Below are 19,698 nucleotides of genomic sequence, written 5' to 3'. Positions count from 1 at the left end.
TCAGTATAACTCTACATAGCCTCAGTATAACTCTACATAGCTTCAGTATAACTCTACATAGCTTCAGTATAACTCTACATAGCTTCAGTATAACTCTACATAGCTTCAGTATAACTCTACATAGCTTCAGTATAACTCTACATAGCCTCAGTATAACTCTACATAGCTTCAGTATAACTCTACATAGCCTGAGTCTAACTTCAATCTGTGTGGTTTGAGTCCTGAATGCTGATCGGCTGACATTTATTTTTACTGTTCTAATTACATTTACATTACATTTAAGTCATTTAGCAGACGCTCTTATCCAGAGCGACTTAATTACGTTGGTAACCAGTGGTATATGGCCATTTTACCATGTCTAAGGGCAGTATTCAGGCACTCAGCATTGCATTGTGCGTAAGAACAGCCCTTAGCCGTGGTATATTGGCCATATACCACACAGTCTAACTCTATATAATCTCAGTTTAACTCTATATGACCTCAGTCTAACTCTATATAGCCACTAACTCTATATTACCTCAGTCTAACTCTATATAGACCCAGTCCAACTCTATATTGCCACTAACTCTAGATAACCTCAGTCTAAATCTATATAACCTCAGTCTAACTCTATATAGACCCAGTCTAACTCTATATTGCCACTAACTCTATTTAACCTCAGTTTAACTATATAACCTCAGTCTAAATCTATTTAATCTCAGTCTAATTCTATATAGACCCAGTCTAACTCTATATAGCCACTAACTCTATATAACCTCAGTCTAACTCTATGTTTCTCTGACGTCTTGAAATAACATATTGGACATTTTCTATATAAATTCTTCGCCCTACTTTGATCGTTGCTAGAGACTGTAGCGACAACCATTAATGTGTCAGAAGTGACTATTATTCATAGCTTCTCGTATAGAATGCAAGATGTAAGAACCGAAGATGTCAAGGTTGTCAAGTTTTCTATCATTCTCTTTAATGAACCACCTTTATGAATGTATGAATCATCTACTGCTGGATATTTTCATTGTGAAATTGTGTTTACAAGGTGAAAATCATAAAGAAGAACTAAAGTGTGAAGTCTATTGTACATGGAGTGGACATGGAATGTGCCATGAGTTTAGTGGAATCAATCAGGTCATCTTACGGAGTTTCCTCATTGTTCCTGCTCCCGAGAGACTGAAAAACAGCTTCTATCTCAAGGCCATCAGACTGTTAAACAGCCACCACTAACATTGAGTGGCTGCTGCCAACACACTGTCATTGACACTGACCCAACTCCAGCCACTTTAATAATGGGAATTGATGGGAAATGATGTAAATATATCACTAGCCACTTTAAACAATGCTACCTTATATAATGTTACTTACCCTACATTATTCATCTCATATGCATACGTATATACTGTACTCTATATCATCGACTGCATCCTTATGTAATACATGTATCACTAGCCACTTTAACTATGCCACTTTGTTTACTTTGTCTACATACTCATCTCATATGTATAAACTGTACTCGATACCATCTACTGTATGCTGCCCTGTACCATCACTCATTCATATATCCTTATGTACATATTCCTTATCCCCTTACACTGTGTATAAGACAGTAGTTTTGGTATTGTTAGTTAGATTACTTGTTGGTTATCACTGCATTGTCGGAACTACAAGCACAAGCATTTCGCTACACTCGCATTAACATCTGCTAACCATGTGTATGTGACAAATAAAATTTGATTTGATTTGATTTGATTTAGTCTAATTCTTCTGTTCCCTAACTTGAAATGCACATACAACTCAAACTTTCACTCCATAATACCAATGGATGACTTCAGTGACATGCTCTCATCAGCCATTATTTGGAAAGTGCCTTTGGAGTGTAACTGAATCCGTGAAGATAACTGATTCTCAGCAGGGAGCATCTTTAACACCTTAAAACATAAGAACCGGAACATCATGACCTATATGGAAACGTGATATGGGACCTTGACCATGAATCTATGCTGCACTATAGTGTGTAATGTGTTTCCATCTTCAATGCCTCTTATGCTTCACAAACCAGAAGCCCACAATAGCAAAACCTCATCTCACCACGCTTCACCAGCTTCCCTCTTCCAGCACCACTGTAAGACAATGATGAACATAACAAATCCAACATCAGAAACCATGCAGAACATAACACTGCAAACTCTCACTAAATACACAAACCTAGCCCCTAATACTCTCTCAAAGCCTTCTCGTTTACCATCCCCTCTATTCTCTCTTCCCCTCTCACTCTCTTCCCCACTCACTCTCTTTCTCACTCTCCCCCTCTCTGCCTCTCCTCCTCTCTCCCTCTCTCCTTCTCCTCCCTCTCTCTCCTTCTGGCACTAAATCCAGTGTGTGCCCACATAGTAAATTGTATGGATGCTCCAGCCTGAGTAGTGGGCAGTTCGTCAACTTTATTTACACAAACAAAGTCCTGCTCAGTTTCTGTGACAAAAGCAGCTAAATCTTTTGGCCCTTTCATGTATTGTCAGCTCTTGATTCCCTTTTGTCCTCTAGTTATTGGCCTGGCTCTGGGCACAATGAGGCTGGGAGAATGGCAGCAGATTGGCGGAATGTGCCTCAATAAACCTAATTATGACACGATGACTGCGCTCACCATGGCAGGTTTTCAAAGATCTCAGACTTATTCAATTAGCCCTTTCCAGGAGTCCCTTTCACAAAATAAAGTTATCCCTCTTTGACTGTTTGTCTTTCAGATGTGGAATTTTGTGTGTCTGAGTATAAATGGAAATGTGCTGGGCCAACAAGGCTTCTCTGTATGTATCATCAGCATTACTCAGGGTCATTTTCATTTGCCAAATAAGGTTAAGAAGATACACTGGAAATATGAGAGAGGGGGAGAGAGGGGAGGGCCGATGTGTACATTATCAGTCATTAGCTCAATTTCTAGGGTTAATTAACTCAATGTTAGATTCTGGAAGGCAGAGAAACTACTATATCCAACCCCTGCTAATGGTATGCAGGAACTGTGCCAAAATAGAAAATATGTGCAGGGGGCATTTAGTGAGACTGGAGCACTGACTGGACATTTAGACAAGTATTTTCTAAAGAGTGGCAGAATGTGGTCAACTATTGTAATTCAAAGTGGAAAGTATTTTCTCTGATACATGAATTGAGAAAGATAGCCTGCCCTACTATCTAATTTCAAGTCAAACTGCACACGCATTTATTCCAAACACATTTGGCGCGTGAGGATATGCTTGCGCATCATTTTAGGCACTGTGGTGCACGAGGCTGCAATTTAGGGAGCTTGAGATTTTCGAAACACATTTCTGTAGTTTTTTTCCCCAGACAAATAAATCCAAACGAGCCGCCTTTGATGTGGACACTTAAAGGAAACGATAATGAATTCTGAACGACCAGGGGCTCAACTAGTGCTCCTCCCTCGCACAACAATGGTCTTAACAAACATCTACTTCATCAATGTCTGACCCGCTTCGTTGAAAAAAAAGTATTTTTCAGATTGTAATTGCGGCTGTAAAAACATAATTCCACATGAGACCAGACAGAAAAAAACGCACGAAAATAGTAGACACCACAGGTCTCGATAAAACTAAAAGTCGTTAAAATAATGTAGAGAAATTACGTTGCTGGCATCCCTATACCCATCTAAAACAGTCTCTAGAGTGCCATAAGAGCGTAGTCCTCAGGTCCAAGCACAACCCTGTTTGGAATATGCCCCTCATTATAACTCTCATTAACTACGCATAATAGCCTAAACCATGCATTAGTTAAAGTCAACTGATATTACTGCAAACGTTAAGTGTTCCCGTTTCAAGTCAAAGCACTGTCGTGGCAAATGGCATTTACATTTTTCGTTAGCCCTTAGGTTAAAATTATAATTTGACTGGTATGAATGTAAATAGGATAACAAACTGACTGAGGTAAAGCGAGCCCAAATGAGCACGTGGACACAAAACAACGTTTCTAACGGAAACTGCTACTAAGTTAGGTTTATTATTATTAATTTATAGCCTACATTTTGGAATTAATAAAACAATGTAGCATTTATTGGTAACCCCAAAAAATAAAGACAAATATTACAGGGGTCAATGGCTTAACGGATAGCTTCATTTTAGGGACTTTTCTACAACGAACTGACTTTCTTTTGTTAGCGGTTGCACTCCTGAAGATGAATCACAGATATTAAACGAATGTGCGCCGCGGGCATAGAGAAAAAGAGTAGGAAAGCAAGGGAGAGGGGCGGGTTCGCTCTCCGGATGAAAGTCAAATCAAATAAAGGGATCGATTTAATCCGCTTGAAGAGATTTTGAGAGCGCAAGGGGTGAGAGCATGATGGGTGAGGATTGCAGCAGTGCGCATGTTCCATTGTGACCACCGCTCGAGGCCAAGCGCGCCTCTCCGGGGAGAACATTGGTCCCCATTCACCAAAGGAGTCTTTAATACACTCCCTCGATCATTAAATGTGACATAGCACAATATCTAATCATTTAGAAGACATTATTAATGTTTAAGAGTGCAAGAATAGGTCATCAAAGATCCAATAATAGACCAAGCAGAGAGGCATGTTACGAGCCAATTGCATATCATTAGGCCTTATTGGTAAGACAAATATATTGTGCAACAATTTGTACTTGTAAAAATAATAAAATGACTACAGTTATTAGGCCTATGAGTTAAATTATTAATAACCATCAAGTAGCAAATGCATATATTTTGGAAAATATTTGTCATTTTATGAGCTATAATACTTTGTCAAAGTCGTTGATATGAGGCTGCTACACAGAAGAAATAATTTATTATCTTGTGGCATTGGAATTTGTAACATGCCTAAATAATTATTCGGTGACATTAACAAAAAAAACCTAGGCTAATATAAAAGTGTCCAAAGCAGGAACCAGAAGGACCAACAACAAAAAACCTAGGCTAATATAAAAGTCTCCAACGCAGGAACCAGAAGGACCAACAACAAAAAACCTAGGCTAATATAAAAGTGTCCAAAGCAGGAACCAGAAGGACCAACAACAAAAAACCTAGGCTAATATAAAAGTGTCCAAAGCAGGAACCAGAAGGACCAACAACAAAAAACCTAGGCTAATATAAAAGTGTCCAACGCAGGAACCAGAAGGACCAACAACAAAAAACAACGTGTCAACATTGTGTAAACAACTTTTAAACATTGCGTAAAATATGTGATTGTGCACAAAATGTATAACACAAACAGTTTGTATTTTCGTAAATTATTATGTCGGCAAATGCTCTGAATGTCCAAAAATAAAAGTACCAAATGATCAATAAAAGTAATTAATCTCGCCATTAAATCAGTGTGTTAAGCTGATTTGAAAGTTGTGTGTGTGTGTGTGTGTGTGTGTGTGTGTGTGTGTGTGTGTGTGTGTGTGTGTGTGTGTGTGTGTGTGTGTGTGTGTGTGTGTGTGTGTGTGTGTGTGTGTGTGTGTGTGTGTGTGTGTGTGTGTGTGTGTGTGTGTGTGTGTGAGAAAGAGAGAGCGAGAGAGAGGGGGGAGTGAAAGGGGGCTTGAGGGGTTCTGAATGGCAGTCGGCTTCTTTATATTACTTAAAACGACTCCAAAAGAAACATTTTGTAGGTGAAAACGGCCATTTCTCCATGGTGAACAGTCTCTAGACCTAGCCCGAGCAGCGGCTATTGGACGGACTTGAATAATTCATCCTTCATTGCGGTTTCATAATGTATTTTCTCGGCCTTTTGTTGGGAAGCTCCCTCTCCTTTTCTGACTGAATTATAAACAGGTTGCCTTCTTTTATGGCGACCAAGCTGCTGCGAAGCCAGGCTTTGTCCACGCATAACCGAAGCATCAGTCTCAATGGACTCTCGCGGCTTTGTCTCCCAAGTTCATCCCCAAGTGTCCGACTGTGTGCTCGAGGCCTGGCTTTGTGAGGGATGGAACTGTTATACAAATGTTTGATCAACTCATTTGGACGTTTTGTCCCCTCCAACTCCCCGTCTTTTCCTCTAATTTGTTTTACTGTGCCTGCATTTTACAGTAGAGCAGAGAGCAGCTGCATTAAGATGGAAAATGCCTGCGAAATCTGTCATAATAACTCGTAGGAAACCGTACGATAAGGGGTATTTCCTACTTTTGATAAGGGGTATTTCCTCAAACATTACAACGGGGCTGTGTGCATTTCGAAGAAAATGCAGGTTATTAGTATGATGAAGACATGTTAAAATAGTCCTACAATGTATATAGGCCTGCAAGTGGCCTAACATAAACAATTCAATAAATGCAATAGAAATAAATATATGTAGCAGAAGTTGAATATGCACAGGCTATTCGATTAAATATATTGGATTATTTTTTATAAAGAACATTCGACTGGTTCGAGGCCTGTACCTTATGTTGTGTCGGTAACAAAAATATTGTGTTGCCCACTTTGTATAAGCACGTGTAGTTACACATTCGTTCATTTTTCATTTTTTCATTAGCTCTCTCTCTCAAACTCTCTCTCTGTCTCTCACACACACGCACGCACGCACACACATTCATACACACACAAGGGGCAATCCTCCCTTTCCCACAAAATCTATCACCTGCTGTTTGAATTATCCTAACGCCTCATGGGACAAGCATTAGCAGGAGCGATATGGTCGATAAAGAATGTAAAACAACCCAGTGCACTTTATGACGGTCGACAAAGGAAGACACACTCCCCGTGCTTCCATCGCATCGAAAAGCAAAAACTTGACAACAACTAAAACTTAGAGTTAAAGAGACAGACAAGGACTATCTACTTCACAAAGTCTAAAAAATGAATGGCAACCCGTAAGGACTGGTGACACCCATGGTGAAAATGTAGGCCTAGCCTATCAAGAATGATTTATGGAAGTCAATAAGCTTACACAAAACAAGATGAAAACCTTTATCTGTCCATCTTTGTTGAGTTTTGAATAAACGAGATGTTTCCTCGCCGTTTCAAAGAACATTAAAGTGCACAGTGGAAGCATTTAGGCCTGTATATGACGGGCCTTCCCCTTACGCAAAAAGTAACTGCCTCACACAAGTTACCTATAGAAGAGAGAACATTAATGAATGTATTTATTTATTTATGATTGCACTCACATCGGTCTCCTAAGATGCCCTCGATGCTGTGTTTGGCCCGCCGTTCGTGTTCTTCTAATTCCTTTTTCTCGATTTCATCTTCATCATCATCGTCATCTCCCTTCCCTCCGAATTTACTCCTCATGATGCGACTGATAGAGCTCACTGTGTTACAATAAATTACAGAACACTGATTAATACATAATAAAATGGAAAAGTCGAAATAAAAGTTGATCAATCTGCACTCATTTGCTTTTATTTTTCCTTCTAATATACCGTGATAAAGCATCAAATAAATAGAAACATATATTGACTTTAGCGTAAATAATTGCATTGCAATATTTTTTATGATTTTTATCTTAACTTAAACTCAACATGGCAATTATATAATTTTCAGCAGTTGTTTACGTTTTTGTTTTCAGAGAGTAAAGTGATTTTTATTGTGGTAAAATGTGGTTATTGCGATGGAAAATACATTAGGCCCATTATGATAAATAAGACGGTGATATATGATGGTGAGGATGGTGACCATGATGATGATGAACAATCTACGGCTGCAGGTGAAGATTGCACCCATTTAAATGGGCAGCAAATATGACAGAATGCAGATATTTCCTTTTACCTGATGGAACGGTGTTCCGGTCACATATCCCATCCATCAGTAATTTATCCCGAATCTCCCAGCTAAACATACCCGGGTTGTCCCGCTTGTACTCCTCTATTCTCTTCTCAACATCAGGCGTCGTCCCCTGCTAAGAAACAACAAATCATATCATCGTTAATTAATAAAGCCATAATAAAGAGCTTATATCTACTCACACTGTCTACTTACACTGTCTACGTACACTCAACAACACAATATACGCATCTTACATGCTTTTTCAACCTGTGGCTTGTTAAATTTTAACCCAACATGTCATACCTTGAGACAAACAGTTTTATAAGGAGAATACAATGCATGACAATAAAAAACCGAACACTTTCACCTGCTCCCTCTCTCTTACCTTGGGTTTGCTTCCCCCGATGGCCCCGGGCCGAATAGAGCCGGTCTCCTGGTACCGGCAGAGGATTTTAGAAACGCAACCGTGAGAGACGCGGAGCTGACGGGAGATTACGCATGGCCTGATGCCATGGTGGGCCATTTCGACGATCTTATGGCGGATATGGTTGGGCAAAGGTCTGCCATTTATGAAAACTCCCCCGAGCTGGTTCATTCTGCCTTGGCCTAACGGGGTAGAGACTGCGTAAAAGAAAACACAAAATGGCTACAGATTGCTTGATGATTATAAACTATAGACCTACAACAAAACAACTAACATTGATTCCATCACAGGCTACTAATAACACCACAAGGTTACTACAAATAATGTTAAATAAAACAATTATTATAATAGCCGAATACAAAAATAAAAGTTGTTTAAACTTAAAGGTTTGGTAACAATAAAAGGCCTTAAAAGTTTCCTTAAGTAATGATATGTTCGGATTTAATATAGAGAGGTGTATAAGCTTACTTATATAACCCTGTACACATTGTGTAAATAAACAAAAACCTTGTTTTCAGAGATTAGGAAATTATAAAAATAAGAATTTCATCCTCAAAAGTTGACAAGCAAATAGATAAATAGAAAAAGTTATGTCAATAACGACTACAAAATAAACCAGATCAAAACGTCGAAGTTAACAGTTCAATCCACTTTGCATTCGATAACCGAAATTAAAAAGAACATTGAAAAATAAAACCTGAAACATGAAAAGAACATTACAATTGAATTGTGTTACATCTCAATGTTGTCAATCCGAAAGTTTAAATATGTTTTTACAATTGGATACAACCAAGTTTCTGTTTAGGAGCTGGGCTATGGTGTAGGCTACAATATTGAATTCACAGAGTTTCCTATATTAATAATCGCTCTTTAATTATTACACATCGAAGCCCAAATCTTCCCACAAGCAGTGCTCAAAAAGTTGTTTCGACTTTTGATTTTACCTTCCAGTGGGAAGCCACTGTGGGGGTAGTTCTGCGCCAGCATGGGGCGCATCATCCTTGGTATTGCCCCAGCCAACGCAGTCATACCTCCACAACCCTATGCCTTCTGCTAACCTCCCGCCAGAGAAGAGAACCGGGAGCTGCCGACAATGGAGCTTTACCAGTGGGTGAAATTATGGGTAAAAATGCACTGTATTCCAGTTCGTGGAAGGTTAGCCTTGATAGGTTAGCCACTAGACTAGACAAGAACCAGCGTCCTGGCAGGGAAAAAAAACACTCCCGACTCCCGAAAAAAAGAGCCCAAGTTACCAAACCAAGAAAAACTGGAGGTAGACTTCTGAAGAGTGCGCCTATATGCCTTGCCGTTTTACCAGTCTAGAGGCACTGTGGAATCTGTGATGTCATCAAGAATCATGCAAGTGATGTTGTCGCTGTTGTTGTTGACAGACGTTCAGAGCGAGGGAAGATGGTCAAAACCCAGAGGAACATTTATTAGTTGTGCTGTACTTCTTTCACATCAGTGATCCAGTCTCTATGATTGGTTTAGAGGAGGCAGACCCGGCTCTTGGGCGTGCGTAATGATTGGCTGACAGTGCAGGAAACTTTCTTCAGTTGTTGTCAGAGACGTTGCTCGGGAAAGAACTGAGGAACGGTCTTTCATCATCCCATTGACAGATGTGACATCACTTCAGATCATAAGTTCACACACAGATATTGATTAACTATACATATACGTGTAGTTTTAGATGTTGCAGTATTGATTCGTCACTCAACATACAACAGTGTTTCATTTAAGGTATTCTTTTCCTAGAACCATGCACCCATTTGTTCTCACCCCATGGCCTGAAGATAAGACAGATGCAGCAAAAGTTAGTGCACCTCGAGGAATTTATTGTCGCTTTTAGATTGCGCACTACCAACAGGAGAGACGTCTGACGGGGACTGCCGCCCCAGCAGGGTACGACGCCAGGAGAGCAGTAAAGAACGTCTGCTCTGCTGACAGAGACCTTACTATTGTGTTGTCGGGTATTTATTTATAGTTGCCTTGCCAGTTGAAAAGACACTTGGTAAGGCAATCGCACAAGGAAGGGCCATTGCAGTCTTTCTTTATTTCTTTTTCTTTCTCTCTCTCTCTCTCTCTCTCTCTCTCTCTCTCTCTCTCTCTCTCTCTCTCTCTCTCTCTCTCTCTCTCTCTCTCTCTCTCTCTCTCTCTCTCTCTCTCTCTCTCTCTCTCTCTCTCTCTCTCTCTCTCTCTCTCTCTCTCTCTCTCTCTCTCTCTCAATTCAAATCTCTCTCTCTCTCCCTCCAAGTTTGGCTGCAGTGCAGGGAATTATAGAAGTCAAACCATGCTCTTTAGAGCTCCCCTATCAATAAAAGGACAGAGGTTCATTCCCCACCTTTGAATTCAGACAAAACCCCTCTTCCCTCCACTGTCCATCTAAAGGAGCAATGGTTCATTCCCCACCTTCAGACAAAACCCCTCTTCGCTCCACTGTCCATCTAAAGGAGCTCAACTCTACTTGCTTAGCGGCATGTTTGCTTTTAAGTTGAATTTCTTCAGTCCCAGGAGTAGAAAGAGTAACACACACGTATTAAAATGTTGTGTTTTTATGGTCTTTTGGATGGAAATGGTATTTGGAGGATGTTGGAGTAAGCATGTCATTTTTTAGTCATACATTCATCCCATGGCCTTGTTTTATTATTGTCTGATATTTTCAATAAGTTCAATAAGTAACATTAACACCCTCTTCGTCTATTTGGTGAATAATGTAGGAACTTCAAATATCACCCGTTTTATATGTCTTCCATAAAGTGGTGCATGCGCGTGCGGTGCAGAAGCAGAGGTCGTTACCCATTCAGGTGCAAAGGTGCGCTGTAAACCGGATTAGCTCGCCCACCGTGGCAAGAGGTGACCTTTAACGCGGGACCTGAGGGCATATTGTACATTTACAGGCTAAATGGACATTTAAATATTGACACTGTTATTAGGGCCTCCGTGATATTTATAATATGCATAATGTAGCCTAGATAATAAATAGGCCTATGCTTGATGCTACTGCCAGTATCCTTGCTAATAACAGCTACAGAAGAGTTTTGACCAAATTGATGTTGAAGACGTGCTACTTCCTCTCCGGACTTTGGAAATGTGCATTTAGACTACTGTTTTGAGGATTGTTTTATTTTTTTAATGACGAAAAGGTTATTCTGAAACGTGTGCCCTTGTAACGGTATTTGAAGTATTTCACGCTCCACGTGACGTATTACCTGAAGTTACAGCCACTGTTTGGAAGGCACCTGATGTTCCAAGTCTGGGAGAAAATATTATGTCTTTACCTCCACCTCTCCAACCCGTAAGGTCACCTGGGAGAAAATATTATGTCTTTACCTCCACCTCTACAACCCGTAAGGTCACCTGGGAGAAAATATTATGTCTTTACCTCCACCTCTCCAACCCGTAAGGTCACCTGGGAGAAAATATTATGTCTTTACCTCCACCTCTCCAACCCGTAAGGTCACCTGGGAAAAAATATTATGTCTTTACCTCCACCTCTACAACCCGTAAGGTCACCTGGGAGAAAATATTATGTCTTTACCTCCACCTCTCCAACCCGTAAGGTCACCTGGGAGAAAATATTATGTCTTTACCTCCACCTCTCCAACCCGTAAGGTCACCTGGGAAAAAATATTATGTCTTTACCTCCACCTCTACAACCCGTAAGGTCACCTGGGAGAAAATATTATGTCTTTACCTCCACCTCTCCAACCCGTAAGGTCACCTGGGAGAAAATATTGTCTTTACCTCCACCTCTCCAACCCGTAAGGTCACCTGGGAGAAAATATTGTCTTTACCTCCACCTCTCCAACCTGTAAGGTCACCTGGGAGAAAATATTGTCTTTACCTCCACCTCTCCAACCTGTAAGGTCACCTGGGAGAAAATATTATGTCTTTACCTCCACCTCTCCAACCTATAAGGTCACCTGGGAGAAAATATTATGTCTTTACCTCCACATCTCCAACCTGTAAGGTCACCTGGGAGAAAATATTATGTCTTTACCTCCATCTCTCCAACCCGTAAGGTCACCTGGGAGAAAATATTGTCTTTACCTCCACCTCTCCAACCTGTAAGGTCACCTGGGAGAAAATATTATGTCTTTACCTCCATCTCTCCAACCCGTAAGGTCACCTGGGAGAAAATATTGTCTTTACCTCCACCTCTCCAACCTGTAAGGTCACCTGGGAGAAAATATTATGTCTTTACCTCCAGCTCTCCAACCCGTAAGGTCACCTGGGAGAAAATATTGTCTTTACCTCCACCTCTCCAACCTGTAAGGTCACCTGGGAGAAAATAGGGCACAACGGGGAGATCGAACGTAAGCACTATCATACTTCTCTTATGTACGCAGAAAATATGCATCCCACTAGATGGCCTCAATAACATTAGCCTCTTTCGTACCTTTGAAAAAACACGTGAAATGTTGTCTTTCTGTTAGAAAGCGCGTGGACAATAGCTTGGCGCGGGGGAGAAAATAGGCAGGGGAAACGAGGGTCCTTTCACGTGCTAAAGAGCAGATTATTGACATTCACTGAACCCTTAGGAGGAAAACAATTCAATAAAATTAATATTAGTTTTGTCAATTGACTTCACAATTGACTTCACATTAAATAGCCTATTTGAACAAGGGAAATGGTCAAATATTGATGACTAAAAATATTATAATAGCCATTGATGTATTGCTTTATACTTCCCTCAACAACCTATGTATTTAATCTACCATTTTTACAGATCAATTCTATGGGATGAAAAGGTATATTGGCACATGCCAATATGAAGTTGCTGGTGAGAACACGTTATAAAGAATAAAATGATCACATTGACGATGATTGGATGCATGAAAGGCACAACGATAATTTGTGACAATTTTCCTAAATATAAATATTTTAGTTTAAGAACATAAAAAGTCACATTTTAGTGAAACGATAGGATGTTTTACTTTACACATAATAGTGTCATCCCTCTTGGACATTCTGGCAAAACATTTGTCTTACATTTACCAACGTTGCGATTTCGGGGGTCATTCAATTTATTGAAACTGGATATTGTACCCTAAAAAAGTGACAGGAACGAAGGAAAACAGAGACCAATGATGCATACCACGGCCTTCTTGAAAGCAACACAGAATCTCCGTGTCTAATCCATTACCGGGGATGAAATGTCGCTTGATGAGAAGTACATGAGTTGCATCAGGTATACAGAGTCGGAGGCAAATCTATAAAAACGTATTTGTCCAATATTTATTTACTTATTTATTAAGGCTATAGATCAACAATTCACAACAACAAAAACAAGATATGCATATCGAATGAAGATATCGAATGAAGATATGCATATAGGCTAACTAGAAGATTGACCTCCGAGATGGTTATAAAGTAAAGCTATATAAAAGCATGCCTAACTATGTCTCTAGATGTTTTACAGTGTTTATCATTAAATACGTGTTGATATGAAATATAAAGTGACCATATTATGATTTATCACATAATTAGTTTGATTTGATGCTAAATGTTGGAATTTGGGGATGTTGTATTTATGTTCACTTGAAAAAAAGAGAAGGAGAACCACACATTCTAGGAGCTCAGAGGCAATAATTTAATAAACGAAAAACCAACGTTTCCAAAGACAAGCTGTCTTCATCAGGGTTATTCAATTATTGCATCTGAGCTCCTTCGAGTGTGTGGCTCTCCTTCTCCTTTTCAAGTGTTCTACTCCGCTAGCCAGCACCTCGCCTAAACAGGTGTGTGTTTCTTGCGCTGACAAGTGGGGATATGGGAACGCAAATTATGTTTAATCAAACAGAAAATGTGGAGCGAGGAATAGGATAGTTGGTTGGTAAGAGAGAGAGGGGGCTTTAGCAAATTCAAAAACTTTTGAGATGTTATCACCACATCCTGTAAAACAAGGGTGTCAAACTTCTGGATCTGGGCCGCATATACTACCAGCTTTTCATCCGTGCATAAAGGTCTAGACAATTCAATTGACCTGCGAGAATTATGGTAAAAATAAGAAAGATGGAAAGAAAACAAGGGAAGGGGAGAATGAATGGATATAGGGAAGCTCGTCTAACTCCCTCGTCTAACTCCCATCTCTCTCTCTCTCTCTCTCTCTCTCTCTCTCTCTCTCTCTCTCTCTCTCTCTCTCTCTCCTCTCATGTTAACCAGGAGGTGGCGGTAGAGGTGCCCTGCGGGATTTTTCTTTAGTTGCAAAAATGTTTACAAAAACAGCAGTGTCAAAATGACCGTATGAATGTTGATACAGCGAATGCTCTATGTGCAATCTATAACTTAAAATGTTATTTGGTTGTCCCCATAGGATAACCATTTTTGGTTCCAGGTAGGTAATCATTTGCTCTTAACTGACTTGCCTAGTTAAATGAAGGTTAAATACAAAATCTACTAGTGCTAGCAGATACCCATTGACCTCCAGTCATTGTGCTAACGCTAGTTAGCATTGGCTCACAAAACTACCTCTACCTTCCTTTATACTGGACACAGACATAAAAATGGTATCCACAAGTCTGATTCTGGGGAAGTAGGTAAAGGGCATCATTGCCAAAATTCTAACCTTTCCCTATGTATTCTTTACTGACATGCCTATCATCATATCTAATTTCAACGTTTTAAGAGAAAGGATCATTGCACAAAACTGTACTGTTTTATTTAATACTGAACTGTGTTAAACAGCACATATCTAACATTTATCTGTGCAAATACATTTTAGTACCTTAACAACAACGACATTTTCAACAAACTCAAAAACATCCAAGTTTTCTTTTTAAAATTCATAATTAATGAATACAATAATAGACCATATACAGTATATAAACCCTTTACTTGTGTCAAATAAGAGGGTGAAAGTGCATCTTCTAAAGGTTATACTGACAGTCTAACAGGTTGATTGAAGCATGTGTGAGCTCAGGCCCATAATCATGTTTGGTTGTGAGGCAATGTTAAAGTGAATTTGTTAGGGCAGTAAGTACTTAAACATAACTTGCGTATATCCCAGCCATCTCCTATGTGCATATTATTTATGTGAATCCTAAAAGACACGTCTTTAGGAAGAGGGCCCAACAGTGTCTGTTCTACACAGAGCACGTACAGTAGAAAGTAAATACAAAACTAAATTGCTTCAGGGCTGTGTAAATATAAGCCTTGTGGTCTACAGTAGTACTGTTGGGATTATTTATCCTTCTATAGTAGTTAAGTGTTTGATTAATATCATTGATTGTACTGAGAGTCCAACCATCAGTTTCTGATTATAGGGAAACCAGTGCAGCACAGCAGGCCCTGATTTCAATGCCCCTGGCCTATTGACTAATATTGACAAATCCAATCCCTCTCATTTTAGTCTCTCAGTTCCATAGGCATTGCAAAAACTGTGCCTCAGATTTTGAGGACCCTACTCCATCCTCATGGCAACTCTCTCAATATGTCCCTGATGATCCCCGACCATACAGGTGTAACAGTTTAGCTTCCGTCCCTCTCCTTGCCCCTACCTGGGCTCGAAACAGGGACCCTCTGCACACATCAACAACTGCCTCCCATCGTTACCCATCGCTCCACAAAAGCCGCGGCCCTTGCAGAGCAAGGGGAACAACTACTTCAAGGTCTCAGAGCGAGTGACGTCACCGATTTGCTATTAGCTCGCACCCCGCTAACTAGCTAGCCATTTCACATCGGTTACACATGCAACAGGCCAGAGGAATCTGTTTGCTTTGGAAACCTGTCAAGCACATGGCAATTAAAGATGCACTCCAGAGTTTTTCTATCATTTCAGCCAGGAGTTTTGAAAGTGGTGCTCACCAGCCGAAACGGATCTGTTTTTGTGTAGCCTACTACGTCATCCAATTGTGCAGAACGTCATCTATTTCCTGTGACTGTTACAAATAACATTTGTGCCCTATGTTAGGAATTTGCTGTGCTTTAGATCCTGGAGTGCATCTTCAACCACCTAAAGAGAGGGGTAAATTAGCGCCTCAATCGAAAATGGAGGAAATGCCTCCTCCCTTCTTCAAGGTTCTCATCAATGATCTGAAGTGAATGACAACAAGACTCAAAGCAATATGGTGGGAAGGAACCTTGCTTTCACCTTCACTGTCTGTCAGACCGGTGGCAGGAGGGAAGAGATACTTTCAGAGGCCTGGAAGATGATCGTGATCTGACTACACAGGCACAGAAAGGCCAGGGAGATGTACACATGTGTACAGTAGGCCTACAACCGGAGACCTTTTAAAATAGGAATGTAGCAAGCACCTGTTCTCTAGAACTATTCTTGGTAACCTAAACACCATGTCAATTTAAATAGCGGTAAGGACACCTCTCCTATCTTCACAGATACTGTACTATTTACACATCTTACATGAGTGACTTGTCAATTACATATATTAGTGACTTCTCAAATGAGTGGGCCTGATATAGGCATGATACAAAATCTCAAACTATTCATGTGGAATTGTGTAGCCCACACTACAATAACATGGGCAGGTGCGTCTTTGAGATGCATGCAGTGAGAGGCATAGTGATGTATACTTTTCAGGTCAACTGTTATCAAACCACAGTCCTCAACTCAATCAACCAGCAATCAACCAGTCCGTTCTGGGAGCGACAGGCAGTTCATTTAGGTCTCAGGCAAGGTTACCCATCATCATAGAAACCTGCCATAGGTAGACATACAAGTGCCTGTATGAATGTATCAATGGTAGGCTACTGTAGGCTTAGTACTCAATAAGCAGATGAAGGAGTTTACATGGTGCTTGCTATATCCTACTGTTAAAAGGCCATTCTGGACAATGTTTATTTCAACAACAACAACAAGTGAAGGGAGGGAGGGACATTATGCTAGTATACAGCAGTATTTACGTAATCACACACACATCACATTATCATCATGATTAGCATCTTCATCATCAGGCGTTCCTCCTATTAGTTCCAGACGAGCGGCCTGACTCGTGATCTGGTCTATATTTTAACCAGCAGATCAGCCACGTGACGACCACCGAGAACATGGCTAGGATGCTGGCCACCGACAGGCAAATGGGGCCCGCGGGCGAGGGCGGGTTGCTGTGACTGTGCACGAAGATCAGGCCCATGAAGAGCAGAACCAGCATGGACAGAAAGGAGAATATCACACACACACAGCCCGTAGTCAGGGCAACCCGCTTGCAGCTCTGACAGCTGTCATAGCGCACGGAGTCCTGGGAGAGGGTAGTGGCGGTGGACAAGGTAGTGGAGGGGGTAGCTTGGCTCGTGGACGCCCCCGATGCCTCCTCGCGCCTGAGGGCGACGAGTGCGGGGTGCAACGGAGGAGGGTAGAGGGGCAAGGCATCCTGAGGCAGAGGGTCAGAGTCAATGTACAATGGGAAATCCTCCGTTACCTTGGTATTATTGGGCAGGTTTTGTATCCGATAGTCCGGCACGGGCGTCCTGTGGCGACATATAGGGCAGCTGATGCGCCATGGACGCTCCTCGCGGAGATGGAGAGTGTTCAGGCACTCCTCGCAAAATGTATGCAAGCATTCTAAAATCTTGGGTGCGCGACGGTCAAGGTCGAAATAATTGTAACATATTTTGCATTCATACTCCTCGTATGGGAACGCTATCTCCAGCCCGCGCGTGGGTTCCGCTCCACTGGATGCTGAATCTACCTCTGCCATGTCATCTTTCGCCATTCACATTCTCTACGAAGACAAAGGAGCCTACAGGCAGAGATGTAGATAACAGTGTTCGTCTATCTCCCGTTCATAAAAGCGCCATCATCTCACTGATGAATTGTATAGCCTACATTGATATTGTTGATATATTTGGATAATCCCCACGACGTCAAAAAATTAAATCCAGGCGTCACCCGTCATCACCAGTGTTCAGATTCGCTCGTTAAATATGAAATGGGTATCATTTTACTCTTCGGGGTGTGGGAATCGGTGATGTAATGCTCGTGATGACCCTTCGATGCGAGGGTTGGGGTTAATCCACCGGAGTGATCTATGCTCAGCCCGCAGAGAGAGGAGACAGTAAGGCGACGATCGACACACAGTTCATGGTTGTTATCTTTCCTCTCCGTTGATCGAAACCGCCCGGGTTGATAGGGGAGGACAATAGACACTGTTTTCAGCCCTCTCTGGGAGTCAGAACGAGAGGCGATGTAGAGATAACAAAGTCCGCCGCCATCATGCCATTTAGAAGGGATGCGCCATAATTAAATCAAAACATCTCATGAGTTCAAACGATAGACTGTCAAAAAGGCAAAGTTGAAAGGTCCACTGTGTTCATATAATATGTGCTCCTATTGTTTTGTTTAATATCCTCCTTCATTTCTGTCCTCTCCAGTGGTCATCCGTTCTTGGTCCGCATCTCACAGGCCACACAAGTTACTGTATTAAGTCCTGTTGTCCCTTTGAGAGGACATTCTGGGCTTTTCAGTGATATCATATGTGTGGGGGTGTGACTTTGAAAACTTTAACTTCCTGGTTCTAAAAAAAACGTGTCTACCATTAAAATTAAAACATGTGATGGACATTTGAAAAGAAGTGCGTGTGGGCTAATTATTAATGATACTTTTTATGAGTTTGATATTCAAATTGTTTCTGGTAGGCCTAAGTGTAAATCTCAGCAACAGTTAAGTGAGGTGTCAGGACTGTGTAAAAAAAAAAAAAGCACATTAAATGAGAATGGTAAATACGAGGTTATCAAGAAATATCCTCTGTAGTGGACTTCCAGATGCCACAACTATGTGTTTTATCTACTGTACCTATTGACTGTAATCAAAGACGTCCAGTATGAAGATATGCTGATCACACTTGTAGGCGTCATGCGTAGAAACACTTCATCCTAATGGTTGTCTCGCGCCAAACTGCGCTTGTGCAGACAGTCAAATCAAAGGCACGCTTTCAATATAAAGTTGTTTTGACGAAAATGAAAACGTGTCAATTTGTCACTTTCACGATGTTGGAGTTCAACTACTTAAAACATTGGCTCGAATCTAGGATGTGCCTTTAGAGATCGAGAAAATTAACAACAAAGAACTGTTCGCTTCCCCCATTGACTTCTCAAACCCCTGGCCTGTTCTGTTTGGTCTGTTTCCCAAGCTTTTCCGGAAGTCTCGCGATGTTGCGCCTCTTGATTTAGAAACTGTGTTGTAATGTAACGTATGTCCTAACGACCACTACAGAGGACAATTTTGCATTTACAATAAAACAGAAATAACAATATTCTTGGTAACATGTTTTTATTTCACCCCAAACACTTATGTCATGTAAAAAAAAAAACTAAAACAATCGAAAACTTTTTTTGTTGGGTCTCAGGAGGGTATTATAATATTCGTTTTTTCTCCCCCCCCCCACCTTTATTTAACCAGGTAGGCCAGTTGAGAACAAGTTCTCATTTACAACTGCGACCTGGCCAAGAAAAAAGAGCAACGGAAAAAAGAGCAAGAAGATATATAACAATATGGGGATGAGGTAGTCGGGTGTGCTATTTACAGATTGGCTGTGTACACAACTGCGACCTGGCCAAGAAAAAAGAGCAACGGAAAAAAGAGCAAGAAGATATATAACAATATGGGGATGAGGTAGTCGGGTGTG

The 19,698-nt window shown here is 40.9% G+C and overlaps 2 protein-coding genes across 3 annotated transcripts in view; both read right to left on the bottom strand.

Moving 5' to 3' along the window:
* The window catches only part of LOC124005440 (paired box protein Pax-3-like), a 63,003-nt gene extending 53,517 nt beyond the window's left edge, over positions 1-9,486 (bottom strand). The window contains exons 1-4 of one of the 2 annotated variants that reach the window (XM_046314708.1): positions 9,064-9,486; positions 8,081-8,316; positions 7,699-7,828; positions 7,098-7,241 (exon numbers count right to left, since the gene is read on the bottom strand). In XM_046314708.1, the coding sequence (XP_046170664.1) occupies positions 7,098-7,241; positions 7,699-7,828; positions 8,081-8,316; positions 9,064-9,148 (595 nt within the window). In that variant the 5' untranslated portion in view covers positions 9,149-9,486. The remainder of the gene's footprint in view (positions 1-7,097; positions 7,242-7,698; positions 7,829-8,080; positions 8,317-9,063) is intronic. The other variant, XM_046314709.1, reaches the window with a different exon arrangement.
* Positions 9,487-14,891: 5,405 nt separating this feature from the next.
* On the bottom strand, positions 14,892-18,539 carry LOC124005666 (E3 ubiquitin-protein ligase RNF182-like). The gene has a single exon (XM_046315111.1). It carries the CDS (start codon positions 17,785-17,787, stop codon positions 17,026-17,028), a length of 762 nt encoding a protein of 253 aa, XP_046171067.1. The 5' UTR covers positions 17,788-18,539; the 3' UTR covers positions 14,892-17,025.
* Positions 18,540-19,698: the final 1,159 nt, after the last annotated feature.

Source organism: Oncorhynchus gorbuscha, linkage group LG19 (assembly GCF_021184085.1).
Source record: "Oncorhynchus gorbuscha isolate QuinsamMale2020 ecotype Even-year linkage group LG19, OgorEven_v1.0, whole genome shotgun sequence".
NCBI classification, from domain to species: domain Eukaryota; kingdom Metazoa; phylum Chordata; class Actinopteri; order Salmoniformes; family Salmonidae; genus Oncorhynchus; species Oncorhynchus gorbuscha.
The sequence above is the reverse complement of the archived record's forward strand: the minus strand, read 5'-3'. Positions and strand labels throughout refer to the sequence as shown.

What these genes read in the sequence shown, in the direction of transcription:
- LOC124005666 (XM_046315111.1), bottom strand. Translation starts at nt 17,787, where the DNA reads ATGGCGAAAGATGACATGGCAGAGGTAGATTCAGCATCCAGTGGAGCG.